Source organism: Fusarium vanettenii (genome assembly GCF_000151355.1).
Source record: "Fusarium vanettenii 77-13-4 chromosome 12 genomic scaffold NECHAsca_29_chr12_4_0, whole genome shotgun sequence".
Classification (NCBI taxonomy): domain Eukaryota; kingdom Fungi; phylum Ascomycota; class Sordariomycetes; order Hypocreales; family Nectriaceae; genus Fusarium; species Fusarium vanettenii.
In genome coordinates, this window is record NW_003315856.1 from 83,753 (window position 1) to 100,924 (window position 17,172).

General features: G+C 51.2%; 7 protein-coding genes across 7 annotated transcripts; 4 read left to right on the plus strand and 3 right to left on the minus strand.

Moving 5' to 3' along the window:
- Window positions 1-1,736: 1,736 nt before the first annotated feature.
- Window positions 1,737-4,548, plus strand: NECHADRAFT_87397 (uncharacterized protein; the record flags this gene model as incomplete). The annotated part of the gene is made up of 3 exons (XM_003043214.1): window positions 1,737-2,219; window positions 2,272-3,301; window positions 3,332-4,548. 3 exons carry the CDS (start codon window positions 1,737-1,739, stop codon window positions 4,546-4,548), a joined length of 2,730 nt encoding a protein of 909 aa, XP_003043260.1.
- A 259-nt stretch (window positions 4,549-4,807) lies between these two features.
- On the minus strand, window positions 4,808-6,419 carry NECHADRAFT_53410 (uncharacterized protein; the record flags this gene model as incomplete). Its single annotated transcript, XM_003043316.1, has 2 exons — window positions 4,808-5,781; window positions 5,834-6,419. The coding sequence occupies 2 exons, from the start codon at window positions 6,417-6,419 to the stop codon at window positions 4,808-4,810; spliced, it is 1,560 nt and encodes a 519-aa protein (XP_003043362.1).
- A 962-nt stretch (window positions 6,420-7,381) lies between these two features.
- On the minus strand, window positions 7,382-9,202 carry NECHADRAFT_97630 (uncharacterized protein; the record flags this gene model as incomplete). The annotated part of the gene is made up of 2 exons (XM_003043317.1): window positions 7,382-8,179; window positions 8,234-9,202. The coding sequence occupies 2 exons, from the start codon at window positions 9,200-9,202 to the stop codon at window positions 7,382-7,384; spliced, it is 1,767 nt and encodes a 588-aa protein (XP_003043363.1).
- A 679-nt stretch (window positions 9,203-9,881) lies between these two features.
- NECHADRAFT_87400 (uncharacterized protein) lies at window positions 9,882-11,012 on the plus strand (the record flags this gene model as incomplete). The annotated part of the gene is made up of 3 exons (XM_003043215.1): window positions 9,882-10,357; window positions 10,408-10,830; window positions 10,877-11,012. 3 exons carry the CDS (start codon window positions 9,882-9,884, stop codon window positions 11,010-11,012), a joined length of 1,035 nt encoding a protein of 344 aa, XP_003043261.1.
- Window positions 11,013-11,699: 687 nt separating this feature from the next.
- Window positions 11,700-13,565, plus strand: NECHADRAFT_97632 (uncharacterized protein; the record flags this gene model as incomplete). Its single annotated transcript, XM_003043216.1, has 6 exons — window positions 11,700-11,850; window positions 11,898-11,954; window positions 12,010-12,139; window positions 12,187-12,385; window positions 12,489-12,830; window positions 12,882-13,565. 6 exons carry the CDS (start codon window positions 11,700-11,702, stop codon window positions 13,563-13,565), a joined length of 1,563 nt encoding a protein of 520 aa, XP_003043262.1.
- Window positions 13,566-13,743: 178 nt separating this feature from the next.
- Window positions 13,744-15,108, minus strand: NECHADRAFT_53539 (uncharacterized protein; the record flags this gene model as incomplete). The annotated part of the gene is made up of 1 exon (XM_003043318.1): window positions 13,744-15,108. The coding sequence occupies one exon, from the start codon at window positions 15,106-15,108 to the stop codon at window positions 13,744-13,746; it is 1,365 nt and encodes a 454-aa protein (XP_003043364.1).
- Window positions 15,109-15,638: 530 nt separating this feature from the next.
- NECHADRAFT_97633 (uncharacterized protein) lies at window positions 15,639-16,723 on the plus strand (the record flags this gene model as incomplete). Its single annotated transcript, XM_003043217.1, has 4 exons — window positions 15,639-15,979; window positions 16,039-16,467; window positions 16,519-16,579; window positions 16,625-16,723. The coding sequence occupies 4 exons, from the start codon at window positions 15,639-15,641 to the stop codon at window positions 16,721-16,723; spliced, it is 930 nt and encodes a 309-aa protein (XP_003043263.1).
- Window positions 16,724-17,172: the final 449 nt, after the last annotated feature.

Genomic DNA, 17,172 nt, shown 5'->3' on the forward strand with positions numbered 1-17,172 from the left:
TGACGAAACGGTTCCATCGACAACAGCAACGATTTATTGCCGCAACGTTCGCAAAGCTGCACCAAAAGGCAAACGGCCGCCCGGGGCTGTGCAATGGCAAGGGCCTGCAGGGAGTTGGAGAGGCCTGCAACTTTCTGACGCTGGGATTGGCTGGCTGCAGACGCATCGCCAGGTTTCCACCCATTTTCTTACACCCTGCATCTTTTCAAGTTGATCCCTGTCGTTGCTGAATCTTCAGGCCTCCAAAGTCATCTGTCTCACTTTACGGTAGATAGTAACACGACGCCGGCCTAGACCCTGGTAGTGTAACGAGGCTTGGTGTAGATCCTAATCCTCTGCTCTCTACACCGTTTTCGCCCCCATCAGTGCCGCCCGCATAGACGTGCACAATTATGCAACGGGTCTGTTGAGGGAGAAAGCAGCATGCTAGAGTTTGAGATAGAGACTGCTAGGGTCTGCTAAGAGTAGGCGGGCTATTTGCAAGCCTGACGGTTACCGGCTGTGCCTTGGTTGGCATGCTTTTTCGATAATGGTGAGGCCTTGACTAGATCTCGCACCTCTGATGACTTTTCAATCCTTTGATATAGATATCTCACTCAACAATTGTTCCAGCTGAGCTTGAGATCTCCGAAGCCTCAACGCCTCTCGCACAGCCTTGCGGTGTCTCCTCACTAATGCACAGCCATCCCATATTTATTGGCACTCGAGGTATCAAACGTAAGCACTTCTAACCACGCCATACGATATTCTCCTACTTGGTCCTATACATAGCTCATCGCTTTTCAATGTGTAGGCGAGATGAGATGGCTTTCAATCTGAGCGCATTTAGGAGGGTTTCTTCCAGACCCCCCTGCAAATGAACGACGTTTTCTAAAACATGGCGTTCAAAGTCAAACGCCAAGCAAAGCAAGAACAAAGACAACGCCTGGCCTTTTTCGACCAAGCTCTCATTTGATCCCGGACACCCCCAATAGATGCCATCAGTCGTTTGCACCCTTCCGCCGTCCAAGGTCTGTTCATGGGCAGCCCACTTAGTGGAGATTTCCTAGGCGCCTCAATCGGCTCGGATCTAGGATCAAGGCTGGAGGCGGCAAACGAGGAGCAGACTGTAACAGGGGCGGAGGGTCGGTATTAGGCATCGACTCTGGCCAATTCATCGCAGACGCGGTCACACGCGTATTGAAAGCCTATGGCAAACACGTTGGGAGAAATGGCTGGTAGCAAACAAATCATACGGCCAATCAGCAGGTTGCTTACACGAGGAGCTGAAAAGCGGTGGATGCAACCATCAACGCCACAATATCCCGCATGTTGGGATCCATAACCCTGTTCCATTTCAACCCATCCCCATTACCCATGGAGAATGAGATGATAGAGTTAACTTGGACGTTGATGAACTCGACTACGTAAAGATAGATATTGAAAAGTATTTTCACAGGGCTACCATGTCTTTCAACACGTCCAGGAAACCCCCTTTGCCATTGCCCAGCCAGGAATTTGGAGGCCGGTGGACGCTGTGCAACCTTTGGTGGAGTCGGCTTCTTTGTTTGTGCAGCCTACAGAGCACCTTGTCGCTACAAACACTCTAGCGTGCATGATTTGTGACAGATGGGCATTTCTCATATGTTGTGGTCTCTCAACCATCGGGTCATAAGGCGGCGGCACCCAGAATCCCCATCCATCTCACCTCCTTCATTAACCATCGAATGTTTGTTCATCCAACCCCATCAGGCGAAATGACTGACCAATCACCCCGGTCACGAGTCCTAATCGAGCGTATCAACAGAGAGACAGAGAAGTGTTTGACAGTCCTTGACAGGCTACCACGACCAGCTAAGAGAAACGCACGCGAATCGCACGTTGTTGAGGCCAAACTTGCCGCGGCAGAGACAGAAGCAGAATGCCAAGTTTTGCGAGCGGAGAGGAGACGACTCATCCGTGAGAGCGAGTCTGGTCTGAAAGAAGCGATAAGGGACTGGCACGACGAAACTAATGATGTCGTGGAGGACCTGGTTATTACCTTCCTCAAGCCCATGCTGAAGGAGATTGAGTCTCACGTCGCCAAGAGTAATCGTGATACTATTCAAACTGACCCTCCCAGCGGGGTTGATCAAGTTGCAAGCCCACGCACGCCAACAATGCCAGCAACACTGGTGTCTGGGACCAACCAGGTACAAGAAAGCCCATCCGTCGCCTCCAACATCCTTGCTGCTGAGAAGGTTAGTGGCATACTCCAGATGACCTGCTGTGATCTAGGACTCATGATTTTAGCCAACCCACAAGAGAAAGGCGAGCCCCAGTCGCCCACCTGCTCCGAAAAGACAACGACGCGAGCGAGAGAAGAATACGACAACATTTGCCGAAGTCTTCTGTAACGGCAATGCACCCGTCAAACGCATCATCGTGCAGTATCCTCCTGATTACGGCAAGTGGTACATAATACGATGCCGGAGGCACAATGTCAACTTCCGGGAGAACCCTCTCAAGGCAGCATCACGCCACATCTGCCAGAGCAAGCATCCCAATATGCCACGGAACTATACATCAGTCATCAAGATGATGGGATATCGGGTCGTGGATTGTGATGAGGATCTCGCTGAGAAGAACAATGCTGTGGCCAGAGAGGCGTTTGGAATTCGTAGCCAACCTCGCTCTGCGGATAGCATTGAGGTGGGATACGATACTATCGTCCCCGGGCCTGAGAGGCCATTTCACGATGATGATGGCGACTACGGAGAAGAAGGCCGTCGTGAACCCACACCTAAGACCAGCAGCTCAACTCGACGTCGGAGCGTCATGGTAATCACAGACCCGACACCCGGGGAGGTCTATCAGGTCTACTGGAGAATGTTGAAAAAATGGACCGCGGCAATTGTGCTCCCGCTTGAAAACCTCGAAAGATTTGGCATCGAAGACTCAATCGAAAGCCTAGGGCTGCTCAAGAGTCTCCCTTCATGCTATACTTACGACGCCTTGGCCAAGACATTCAAATGGAGCAAAGGATGCGAGGCTGGCGGTAATAATGTCTCTAAGCGAGAGTTTCCCGTCATGTTCTTCAATGGCTCGCCATTTCCTGACGCAAGTGAGGTTGCTTGGGTCCCAGCCAAAGATTTGAACCCCCCTGAGATATGGGCGTTGGAGCCTCACATTCAAAGGCAGGTCCTGGACTTTCTGGCGACTAGAGAGGCTAGACAAGAGAGAGTTGTCGAAGACGAGTCTGAAGAGAGAAGCATCGAAGAGGAGCCGGAAGAGAGGGGCGTTGAAAAAGAGCCAGAAAGAACAAATTCTGGGGAAAAAGAAGGTAAGCAATCTGTGGATACTGATCAATGAGCATTCCTGACATGGCAAGATCCTTGCCAAACAATCCAGCAAAACGAGCCCTTCCAGCTGCCGACTCAGACTATCCCCATGGAAGAAGAGCCAACGGAAACATCACAACCTGTCCAGAACGTGGAGTCTGGAGTTGCCGCACCCGTAGTCATTGATCTGACTGGCGAAGACTCATCATCAGACGAAGAATCCGACGCGGGCAGGGATACCGCATCGGGTCAGGAACGACCAGCGGATTCTGCTGTTAACGAAGCTATTGGCAACAATCAACCAGTAGCTGTGGAAGACCACTCTCAAGTGGAACCTGAAGATAGAGATCCTTCAATGGACACAACGCCCAGCACCGACAGTACAATTACGGATCCACCAACACCTGTGGTGGCTCAGTCGCCAGTTACTGAGCAGGAAAACATCCTTGGCCTTCAGCTGACAGCTTCCATGACCCCAGAGACAACTTTACTGGCGCAGCTCGCATGCAGAATGGTAGACCTGGGAGACAAGAATATCGAGCCTCAATATACGTCGAGACAGGTAGCTGCCGAGCAGGCCATGCAACACTCTCGCTTGGAGAGACCCCGCGAAACCCCTTACATCGCTCAGAGCTCGCCCAATATCCACATGGACCAAAGTCCCCATGCTATGACTCCTGCGGTCCAGAATAGGCCACACCCCATCCCTCGGCCACAGACCGTGGGCCCAAGTCCAGGGCGGTTGCCTGAGCTCAGGGTCCAAACGAACCACCAAGAAAAGTCCGCCTGCCGATTGCCATCAATTCAGAATCTACTCGAAGGTCCTCAAATGACTGGCTTAGGTATCAGTCAGCCCAGAAGAGCGACCCAGTCCCCCATGATGCCACCAAGTCCTTACACTCCAGGATCCTCTATCCCCAACCATCTACGCCCCCCCAATGAAACGCAAACCCATCCGACACCGGCCATGATGTCGCCCCAACTCACACCTCGCGCGACTACTTTCCGCAGCTGGAATTGGCTTTCATGCTTCACCCAACCGGTTGCGGAACAACTCCAACTAGCAAGCGGATCGCCTACCCCTGCGAGTCCGAGAGATTTCATGGACCATATGGGCCGCCTACAATGCCCATTTTGCAGCATTCATGTATTGCAACTTGATCATTTCACTCAGCACTTGCAACACCCGTGCCGAAGCATTTCGGTAGGGCATGCTTCCCCAAGCATGTCTACTGTTACAAGAGGATAGGCAGAAAGGTCCTGTCGCTAGATCTGGAACGCGATCCTGCTTTCTACGATGATGAAACATATTATTCTACTCAAAGAAACAATAGGGAACCAAGGAGAAAATTAAAGGCTTTACTATTGTTAAGACCATCATCTATCATGGACCTCCAAATGATCCGTAGATTTTCAGCTAACAACGTTTCACTCGTCGACGTGTTTCATAACGCCTCGGCATCAGATTTCTCCCTTCACCACGCGCCTTCTACCGTCTTCTACCTAAACTAATTCGAGCCCGATTCAACATGATCCGTCTTTTTACTCTGCTTAGGTTTGATGAGAAAAGATACCAGAAACACAAGTCCTGCTAGGGATGTGTAGAATGCCCACATGATGCGCAAGCCGCTCATATAGTCCTCCTTATCGGTCGTAGCCGATCCCTCTTCGTGCGAGACAGACGTCAAGTTTCCACCACCGACGGTTCTCTGGATCAACACTGTTCCCACAACGATAGAAATAGACGTGAATAGGCTTCGTAGAAACGTGTATGCTGACATTGCCGCCGTCAAGTCCCTGTGGTGGACATGGCTCTGTAGAGCGATCATGGGGTTCTGGAACAGCACTCCAGATCCCATACCAGCGATAAGCTGGAAGACTGTGATCTTGGCCCACTGAACACTCTGAGAAAGATCAATGAATAACCCAGTACCCAAAGTCATTAAGCCAGCTCCGATGGTGATGAGAATCTTGAAGTTTCCAGTTCTTCGAACGATATATCCGCCTAGCAGCGTTACAAAGGACATGGGTAGTATGAGGGCAAAGAGTGTGACTCCAGATATGATGGGCTTGAATCCTAGTATGACTTGGAAGTAAAGAGGGAGGAAGAAGTCGTACGAGATGAAGATGAACGAGTGTAAACACGCAACCGTGAACGAGGCGATATTCGTCGTGCTCTGAAAGATGTGGAAGGGGATGATGGGCGTTTTGGCGAATTTGGCTTCCCAGGCCATGAATAGAGCCAAGATGACGACTCCAAAGACTATCAAGCAAATGACAAGCGATGAATCCCAAGGCGCAAGTCCGCCAGAACCAGCCTCAAGGCCGTAAAGGAAGCAGATGGTGCCACCGATGATGAGGGCGAATCCCATCCAGTCAAGGCTACGCAGTCCATCCACCACCGGCTCTTTCTCGATGTCGATTTTAAGCGTGAAGAAGAGGACGACCAAGGCGACGGCATCGAAGGGGAGATTGATGTAAACTGGTTCGACATTAGCTTTCGAGCATGAACGTTAGGTCAACAGGTAACTCACAGCACCATCTCCAACTGACGGCCTGCGCAAAGATGCCTCCTAGGACAGGTCCAACAGCACTGGCAATTCCGAAGACAATACCCGTGAGGCCGTAATATTTCGCACGCTCCGCCAGAGCAAAAAGGTCGCCAATGATGATGGTGATGAGCACAGTGGAGCCCCCACCACCAAGTCCCTGGACCACCCTGCCAGCGATGAGTGTCGTACTCGAATGGGCCAGGGCACAAATAAGACTTCCGCCCATGAATATCGCCGTCGATATCATTATCGTGGGCTTCCGACCGAAAATGTCTGAGAGCTTTGCCCATACTGGCGTCGACGCCGTCGTGGACAAGGTGTAGCCACTACCAATCCAGGCATATTCTCGAGCAGTGACGTGGAGTTGATTGGCGATAGTCGGCAGCGCAGTCGAAGTGATAGTAATGTCGAGAGCTGAAAGGAAGAGTGTCAAACAGAGAGAGAGCATGATCAGACGACGCCTCCATGTCCCTATCTTGGGGGGCTGGTACGAGGTACCAGTCTCGACCGGCTCAAGGCAGGCCCCTGCCACTTCCTTTTCCTGCTGAATTTGTGAATGGTCCGCCATGATGATTGCGAGCTCGAAAATGAAACAACAGAACACGATGGATCATGCTGGAAAAGTTGCAGGTGATTTGTCTGTTGACCTTATTTTGTAGCTTCGGTTCGTTTCGGTTCGGCTAAGGAGTGTCTTACGATTCGACCAACCGAGCCTGTTCCGCCGCTGGCAATGAATGACAGTTGATCGCGATATGAATCAATGACTCAGGAAAAACTGTATTCTTTTCTTTGGCTTCGTTTCGACACCTATTGGGGTCGATGTGTGCACCCAGTTTTTCGCCCTTTGATAGACAGCATCGGGATGGAAGTCCAGAGGGGGAGGAGTCTGGGTTCCGAGCTAACGGAGCTTCATTAGGACTGGGGTGACGCCGTATCGATGCTACGTAGCTAAAGTCTCGGTGGACTGATCGATTTTATCCAAACGAACAAAAATGATTAATCAGGTCTTCGCATCCAGGGAGCTACTTGAGCTATCCTACGACAGGTGTGCGGCAAAAAGAGTTGCTCAATAGGGCTAAACTCGGGCGTGAGTTGTCCCAAACAAAAAGGGGACACTACGCTGGGACAGCAAAAGAATCACAGCATTGCGACTGTCAAACTGTCATTTGACGGTACACCAGGGACTCGAACCCTGAGCCTTAGTCTTAGGAGGACTACGCGCTACCATTGCGCCAGCATACCTGAGCGATCCTAATGGCTCGTCATTGACTGCAACGTGGTCGTAATGCACCTCAAGAGCATGACTACTCGGGCCAGCCACGTTACTTCAAAGGCGTCACACTCTATCCTCGACGCACAGAAAAGTCACAGAAAGGTTTCGATAGTTGCCTCTGTACCAGTATTCATCCAGGAGCCACCATAGCTGACAGGGATCAAGTATGGAGAAGTCTATGTGGGCACCAGTCAAGTACTCTCATTCAAGGCTGCATTCACTCCAAGGACGTTAAGCCAGTGTCTATAAACTACCATCTATAACTCAACAAAAGGAAGAATGACTCTGCTAGGATACTCTCCACCAAAGTGAACAGTATGGCGGCCCTTGTTCTTCTCGCTCTCTGGCCGAGGCTTGGAAAACGCTGCCACTTCTGTGAACCCAGGATACTGCCCCAAGATATCCACCTGAATACTCTCTCCAGCCTGGTAGTCAACACCCATGGCCCAGATGCCAATCTCCAGCTTGACCACCTCACCCTTGGGGACCAATTGCGCCTCGTCGTGTGGGTGGAAGGGGAACTGAGAATGCAGGGAGCGAGCAGAGTCAACCTTTCGATGAGAGGCTCGGAGAATTCCCATTGAGCCATTGTGCAGCGTGAGGCTTACACGCTCCTTCTCAGACATTTCGTCAAGTGTCTTGACGGGAGTCCTGTCGATGGGGAATTGTAGGTGGCTCAGCTCCTTGCCCGACTTGTCAAGCTTTCGCAACTGAACAAAGACGACCATGTCGTCCAGGGCATCACAGTTCATATAGAGCTCCGCTTTGGGGATTCCGAGGATCCGTGTAGGTTTGTCGAATGTGTATCGGAACTTGGAGATGGACCATCGATCCTCGGAATCGTGAGAGGTAGTACCAGCGGAAGGAAGATTATCGAGAAGACTGCCATCCGATCCGAGATACAAGGAACGGTAATTGGTGTTTGGCGAGGGAAAGTCGGGCAACTCAATGTTCTCCTCAACACGGCCTTGGTCATATTGGAGGGTTGCCCAACGGACTCGGGGTGTCTTCTCCCAGTCGTTGTCAATACCTTTCAGGTACTTGTCAAAGTATTTCTGAGACGATATTAGTGGTGGTCTTAACAAAGGATTGTGATGCAGAATGCTTACCTTGAGCTCTGAGTAGCTTTCCCTCTCGCCGTAAAGCTCAAACCACTCCTGATGTCCACACCACTTGATCCACTTCTTGTCACTCTTCAACTCCATCCAGCCTCGCACAGCGCCCATGGTATGAATCTGACTGAGGTCGGAGCCGGTGATGAAAACAGGAATGTCAATCTTGCTGAAATCAACACGCTTATCGTTCCAGTATGCGTTGGCAAGGGGGCTGCGGCGATACATCTCGGCAAAGTCTTCCACACCATGGTTACCCTTGATCACCAATGTTGTGATAAGGTCAAAGTTGCTCATAGTGAACCATCCTCCCCGGCAAAACTGCTCTCGGAAGACATCTCCACATCCCTCCCAAGGCGCAATTGCCTTCAAAGATGGAGGCTTCTGGGCGGCGGCGTGCCATTGCATAATGGCCAGATAGGAATTGCCAGCCATTCCCACACTTCCATTGCACCAAGGTAGCTTTGCGAGAGCTTCGATGACATCATGTGCATCTTCACCCTCTTGAGCACCCATGCAGACAGTATCGCCATCGCTGTTACCCGCACCGCGAGCATCAACGTTGGCGATGGCGTAGCCTTGGTTCACCCACCAAGCAGGGTCGAGACCTTCAAATTTTTCCAGGCCGCTGACATCTTCGCGTTTGAGGCAGCATGCCCAGACACAGACGTTGAAGATCATGTCAAGTGCAGAGTATTTCTTGCCGTATGGAGACCATGAGATGATGACGGGTACTTTCTCATCGCCAGTAGGACGGAAAACATCGGCGTAGAGCCTGCAGCCATCACGGACAGTGATCTCGACATCGTGGTCAACGCGGATGTCCGAGTCAAGTGTTCTGGCTTTGAAGGGTGCAGAGCCTTTCTTGAGGACTTCTGACTTGCCGATAGTTGGCTCAGCGTATCCATTGACGCCCACCTCTGGCTTGGTGAGGGGCTTGAATGCAACTTGAACGGGAACGGGCATTGTTGGAGATAGAAGGGGGGGGATGAGTAAGAGGAACGAGCAGAGCAGCCTTGACGTTGAGTTGACTAGGTGACTGGCTGATGAGGAATGTGAAAGTAAACTAGGAGAGACAGGATGAGCTTGGTCGATTGATGCGTGGTACCAGGGTGGGAGTTGACGTTGGCTTTAATTAGTTGATGATCATGCATCAATTGCCGTGTCACTAATGCCGGCTACACAGACCAAAGAAGTCGAGACCTCTCCACATCCCGCCTCGTGATTACAACTAAACACCATTGTTTGACCGTGTCATCTCGGTTGAAGTTCTCCCCACGGGGTAAAGTGAGGGGAAAGGTTGCGGGGTGCGTAAGACTCATTTTTCGGTTCGTTCACGAACCGAAATCCGAACCGAACGGAAACGAACCGAAGGAGGAGGAGTTGAGCTTACCCCTGTACCATCTCTCCAGAATGCTTGCTAATGCCGACAATGGATAGCTCCGAACCGAGTGAGGCACATCGGAGGGGCATCTTTAGCTTCAGGTCTCGACTTTCTTGGGATTCATGACCGAGATGAGATATAACTACCTTGAGCCTCATGATCTGCATATTCTTCTTCTCATCAACACAATCTCATACAATTTGATCTATACCTTCTCCATCTTGCATTCACTCCAAATCATTCGTCTTTCAATCTACCAACATGTCGAGCACAATGTCAATGACCCAAACCGTCGCTGCGCGGTTTGAGACCAAAGACCTTGTCGACTTTGACACCAGCGTCACATACGGCGACTGGCGAGATGAGTTCCACAAGCACGGCTGCGTCCTCATCAAGAACGTCATAAGCCCCGAGAGAGCCCAGTACTACTGCGACAAGCAGATCGAGTGGCTCAAAAAGTTTGACCTTGGCTTTGATGACAAGGATCCCAGCACCTGGACTGCCGAGCACCTCCCCGTCAGCTTCAAAGGTGGCATGTACTACTCGTACGGCGCTACCCATGAGAAGATGGCTTGGGAGGCTAGAACGGAGCCCAAGGTTGTTGAGATCTTTGAGAAGCTCTGGGATACCAAGGAGTTGCTCTGCTCGTTTGACGGCCTCAACGTGTCTATGCCCAACCGCAAGGACATCTCGTGGAGCCCTTGGCCGCACTGCGACCAGAACCCTGAGCGCAAGGGGTAAGTGGACTACAACTTGCAGTGGATAAGACTAACCAGGGGCGAAATAGTATGCAAGCAGTCCAGGGCCTCTTGAACTTTGCCCCCAACGGACCCAAGGATGGGGGTCTCATGCTGATGAAGGGCTCTTCCAAGCTCTTCAACGAGTTCTTTGCCCACAAGCGCGAGTCAGCTGACCACGAGGATGCTCCTCCTCCTGAGATCAAGTACATGGATCTCTTTATCTTTAGCGAAAAGGACGTCAAGTGGTTCGCAGACAAGGGCTGTGAGATGATCAAGGTAAACATGGAGCCTGGCGACTTTGTCCTCTGGGACTCGCGCACGATGCACTATGCGAGGTTTCCCGAGGGTGATCAGATCCGACATGTGCAGTATATCTGCATGACCCCCAGACGGTTTGCCACTGAAGAAGCTCTCGAGGCCAAGAAGTACTGTTTTGAGAACTTTGTTGGCACCACTCACTGGCCTCACTGGTACGTATCATGTTACCCACTCTGATTGCGTGCTAATTTGCCATAGCAACATCCGCATTGCTCAAGAGAAGCCTATGAGGAATGGCGAGGTCTGCCCCAAGTACAGGACGGAGCCTTTTGAGAAGCCTGATGTGACGGACCAGGTTCTGCGGCTGGCGGGCGTCAAGCCTTACACGGAGTGATGGAGGAGAAATCAATATATTCAGCAGCCTAGTTAGAAAAGAAAATTAACTCTGTCTTGATTAAACTATTCGCTCTCTCACTGTGTCTTCATGCCTCTTGTCTTTGACGAGTAAGCCGATCTAGGTGTGAGCCTGTGAGCCATCTGCCATGGGGCCGACACGGAGTGCACTACTTAGGTCATGTCCGTGATGTTTTGACAACCGCCAAGAGATTGCAGCCATTTGGACTCGATAAGGTGCTGATGAGATTTGGTCATGGCATTAGAAATGCAACGGCCTGGATAGGCCAACCCGAACCAAGGGACACCAAAAACGCGGGGGACGCAACTCGTCAGCCGAACGGTGCTCGGTTCGGCTCTGCTACCCCGGATTCTCTAGTGGCAATCTCGGTTCGTCCTCTTATCAAGCAACCAACAAAGCTTAGTTTCCCTCTCAATTCGGGATGTGGCCCTCTAATAATGCGGGGAAGCCAGAGTTGTGGCGGGCTAGCCAAGGGCGTTCACTAGAATCGAAGCCAAGGAGACGACCTTTTTTACCTCCTTGGCCTTTGCCTTGACTTGGCCATTTCGTGTATAAAGCCAGCGTCGTTGGCATCGTTGAGGGCTTCAGGACAAGGCACACACTGACAACGAAATCGCGACGCAACAAAGGTTTTTTACAATGAGTAGCGAATCTCATCCCGTGGACATGAAGCAAGATGCCAGCCATGTCGAGAACGTCAATGTTGACGACCTCGAGGCTGTTCATGTTACAAAGTCCAAAGTCACTGTCAGCGGGACGGTGAAGCTCACCGAGGGAAAGATTGTGTACATTCCCATGCCTACAGCCGATCCTCGAGGTAAGTTGAGTTTCTGACAAGAGGAGACTTGCCCTGACAAGTTGTAGATCCTCTGAACATGAAGATGTGGCAAAAGGCCATGGTTCTCGTAACCATCTCCCTCTGTAAGTCGCCTCAACATCACGAACCATCAAAACTATGAGTACTGACAACGAAAAGTCTCGACAATCGGTCTAGCCCTCGTCTCTGGATTCGGAGGGCTTCTGGGCTTCTACATCCCCGGCTACGCGGCCGTTGGGAAGGGCTACGATGATATCACGCACTTGATGACATATCCGACCTTGTTCATGTAAGAAACTCTCTTCTTCTTGGAATAAACATCGCTAATCGCTTCAGGGGCATCGGAAACCTCATCGGAATGCCTCTCGGTATCGCCGTCGGCCGTCGAATCGTCCTCCTCGGAGCTACAGTCATCATGGTAGCCAGCGCTGGCTTGTGTGCTGGGGCGAAAACATACGAATGGCATCTTGGTGGACGCATCGTTCTTGGCCTGGCTGCTGGTCAGAGCGAAGCTCTCGTGCCCATGATCACCCAGGTATGTGACAACCGAGTAATATTTGACTTCTAGGTCGGAACTAACTCCTAGACAGGAAATTTTCTTTCTGCACGAGAGAAGTCGCTGGTTGATGTTCCAGCAGTCGATCCAAACAATCGCCACAGCCGTTTTCGTCCTTTTTGCCGGCCCAATCGCCGGTGCCATCACCCCTGAGTGGTGGTACGGGCTCGGCGCCTGTCTTTCTGGGCTCTGCTTTATCATGGCCGTCTTCTTCGTTCCCGAGACAAAGTATGACCGCCCCTCTTCATCTTTCCAGGAGACTGAGAGTGACGACGCCGCAACCTCGGAGGATGGCAAGACTTTGACTGTTTGTACGGACCGTCCAGAGCTTGACTTTGTCAACTTTGAGCCACGGACCTGGAAATCCGATCTGAGACTCTGGATTGGAAAGCCAGAGTGGAATAAGCTGACCGAGATCTTTGTGGTAAGTACCCGTGATCCCAGAAGAATACACATGGTTAATCATGGTCAATAGCAAACCTTTGGACTCCTCCTCTTCCCCAACGTCCTTTGGGCTCTATGCCTTAACGGTCTCACTATTGGAGTCAACATTGCTATCGGCACGACCTACGGAAACATTGTGACGAGCCCTCCTTACAACTGGCCTCAGACCTCTGTGAGCTACGTCAACGCCGGCCAGATCGTCACATCTCTGGTTGCTTTGCCTCTACTTGGTCACGGCTCTGATAAGCTCATCACCTACTTTGCCAAGAAGCGTGGAGGCATTCATGAGCCTGAGATCCGCATTATCCCGCTCATTTTGCCTATCATTGTTGGTATCTTTACCGCTGTGCTGTATGGGCTTGGGGCCGCCCATCCAACTAAGTATCACTGGTTCGTCTACGTCTGGGCAGTAGCTGCGTACTACTTCACCTTTGTTGGAGCAAACATCGTCGCCATCACCTACCTCTTGGACAGCTACCCCCAGCGAGCTGGTCCACTTCTCGTCATCATCTGTGCGTTCCGAGGCATTATCTCCTTTGGAGTCAGCTACGGTATTAGCCCATTCATTGAGAAGAATGGCTACGATGGGGCGTTTGGAACCTTTGGAGGTCTGACCGGTGCGCTTGGTCTTCTTGGCATTCCCATTTACATCTGGGGCAAGCAAATTCGCAGGATCACCGGGAAGTACTGCATGGATAAGGAGAAGGGTGAGTGATTACCAGAAGCTAGCGAGTCCGTCTTAGGATCGCTCTCGGATGCATAGTCATGAGGCTTTCGGGGGTGGCTTTAGACTGCCTAGGCTTCTCATCGCATGCAGGGAAGATAAGGGGCTGCTAAGAGGGGCCAGGATGATGGTCGAAATGGCTGATTTCATTTACTTTCTATGAGTCAAATTAATTACTTGACGCTGTGTTCAAAATCCATGAATTTGTCGACATGGCAGCGAGCGTGATCTTATCCTGTTGAAACCCCCTTGTATCAGCCTGCGGCGGAGAGACCGTCGTTGGCGGCGTGAACCCGGGGGAGACACCGCCCGATATGGGTCTTCCAGAGCTAAGGTCTTCATCAACCACGACGGGGAATTCCCAATTCTGGTCATCAAGAAGCAGTCGGGCAATCTCAAGTCGTCCCTCTATTGACAAAGCCCGTCGCGGTATGGAGAGCTTAGAAGACCATTTATCTCCAAGACAGGAGATAATCCCGCGAATCTCACGGTTTCCGATGCCTATTGCCCACCAGATTGTGTCCATCAACTTGATAAAAACAAGATAGTGGGCGAGAATGATGAGGGCACGCGGCCTCCTTTTCCGGCAGAGTTCGACATAGGACTCTGGTAAGTAGGTGAACCAAGTAAGGATCCGCAAGTTCATCACTGGCTCGGAGTTTTTAGACAGGTTGAAGTAAAGGGATCCAAGATAGCGTAGGGCCGCGTAGTAGGTGCCAATGCTAGGATGGTCTTCGTCCCCAGGCTCAATCGAGGCCACCACGGAGAGCACGTGGCTGGGGATGTAAAAGGCAGATTGGTTTGGGTCGACACAAGGTCTCAAGAATAATTCGGCCAGCCCAGACTCCCAAATTCTCTTCGGGCTCACGAGATCGATAACATGACTGATGCCTCTCCAAAGGGTCATCCAGTTGATGATGTACAGTTGCTCAGTTCCTTCCTCGCGAAACATGTGAGATGCAAGGTTCGTGAGAAGAATAGAGCATGCAATGATTGCAGGGAAAGTCTCCGGTTTGGCTTCTGCTATGGCTTTACGATAGCCGTGGAACGCGTGAGAGCGATAGCGGACGGCGCGATACATGTCAACATCTTGACCCAGAAGCTCAAGTTGCAGTGCCGAGGTCGCGAGTAGACAATCCATCAAAAACGGGGATGAGAAGGCGATGCGAGGGATATCAACCTTCAAAATGTTGGTAACGCGCGCCTCTCTCGCAGGCTCAATAATGAACGTAGTGCTACATGCTCTGCTAGTGTAGAACCACAGCAGCTTCATGTCGACAGCATCCCTTACTGGAGACTGTATAAAGAGGGGCTCTGAGACAGGCGAAGGAGCTCGAGCTCGGGGAGGTGGAGGTGGAGATTGTTGAGGGTAAACACAGATGGCGTTACGCATGACGCAGCTCCGACATGCCGGCCGAGCTTCGTCACACTTGACCCGACGCGTCTTGCAGACCTTGCAGCCATTTCTCGACTTGGTATGGGTCCTCTTGGTGTGATAGGGTTTTCGCGCCACGGCGGCGTTGGGAGGCTCCATCTTGTGTTGGGAGTCAGGGATGAGATGGAGGTCATGGAATCGAAGAGATGAAGAAGTCAATGGATCGTTAGCGAGACTGCCTCAGTCGCATTCTCACCGCACGGACCAGGCCATGCGCCTCACTCGCTTGTTGACCGTTGAGCCAATGAGACAGGGTTGAAGGATCATGATGCTGGTAATGTCGCCAGGAACGAGCCAATGATGCTTCATCAGCTTCGTTAAGCATAAGCCACCCAAGGAGGGAGCGAAAGAGAGTACGCATCCTCCATCTGTAGGATCGGAATAGAAACTTGTGGATGATGACTGGGAGACTGGCAAAGATGTCGAAAAGAAGAGAGGTGTATAAGAATCTTGCCAAGTTACCAACAACATGGCCATCTCCAATTCCTCATCGTTTTCTCAACTCTCAGCATCTTTATACTTCCCAAGCCGTTAAACGACTTGGCATGGATTACGAAACCGCAATGAAGTCGGGCATCAACCCGGAATACCTTCACGAACTACCAAACGGAACATGGGTGCACCGAGGAATGTTCCAGTCTTTCGGCCCCGGAGCAAACTGCACACTCGATCTCTGTCCCATCGAATGGACCATCTACCAATACCGTCCAAGTCTACCAGCCAACATCACCTTTATGGCCCTATATGTCATTGCCCTTAGCATTCACGTCTACTTGGGTGTTCGATGGCGTAGTTGGTGGTTCATGGCTTTCATGGCCATGGGCTGTATTTACGCCATTATTGGTTACGCTGGACGAGTCGTGCTTTGGAAGAATCCTTGGTCGTTTGGAGGGTTCATGCTTCAGATGGTTTGCGTCACAGGTGGGCCTGTCTTTTACACGGCAGCCATCTATGTGACGCTGTCCAGAGCGTAGGTGCCCTATTGCACACTCACTGAGACATTGAATACTAACAGTAATGGCGAAATAGCATCCAGTTCTTCGCTGCCGAAATCTCCCGTCTACCTGCCAAGATGTTTTACTGGATCTTCATCTCAGCCGATATCACCTGTCTCATCCTGCAAGCAGCCGGCGGTGCACTCTCCTCATCATCGAGAGGTGCTTCACAAACGGGCATCGATCTTGCAATGGCTGGCCTCATCCTACAAGTCGTTGTCCTCGTCATCTTCTGTGGCTTCTTTGCCGATTACATGATCCGTTTTGCACAGCTTCAGAGATCCCGTGGATCCACCCTTAGGGCTGCCATCACCACTCGTCAACAGATGTTCTTCGGAGGACTTGCTGCAGCCATCTTGCTGATCCTGGTGCGCTGCATTTATCGTGTCGACGAGCTCAGCCAGGGCTATAGCAACTCGGACAAAATCACCGACGAGGGGCTTTTTATCGGACTAGAGGGCGTGTAAGTGCTACTTTGCTTGTCTTGCCTTGAACGGCAACTGATATCCAGCAGGATGATTTACGTTGCCGTATGCTGTCTCTTCGTCGGACACCCCGGCTTTGGCTTCCAGCATGTTGACTTGAGTGGGAGAACAAGGGTTAATCAAAACGCAGAAGAGATATCGATGGATTATAACTGCGGTCGTACTGCATCAAAGCAGTTGCTTTCGACGCTTGCTCATTCGACACCCGCTTATTCGGATCGACCCATGTCCTAATGGGAGCACCTTTAGGTGTAGGGTATCACTAAACTTGTTGATGAGGGAATCGACGATACCGTCACGCTTGCAGAGGAGTAATTGGAGAAATAGATAATGATGAGAAAAGAATTCTGACTACTTAAAACTGCTGTTTGGTATTTATTTCCCCCTTAACCTCACTGTGACGGGAGATTGTTCACGCACGCTGTTGATGGCATGGGTTCCCGCCGATCTCGCTGAGGCTAGTGAGCCAACGTAACTTGCGCCGACTCTACGTTTTAGTCACTGCTTTATAACCAACGTGAGTATGGTATCATTTAAGATGTCTAATTTCCTCTTTTTATCTACTATTACCATATTCTTTTCCGCTGTCAAGATATGCGTCAATGCGGCATGCAGCCGATCAGCAACCTCAACGGCCGACGACTCCATCGGCCCCACGTCCACACGAGACGGCGATGGTCTCA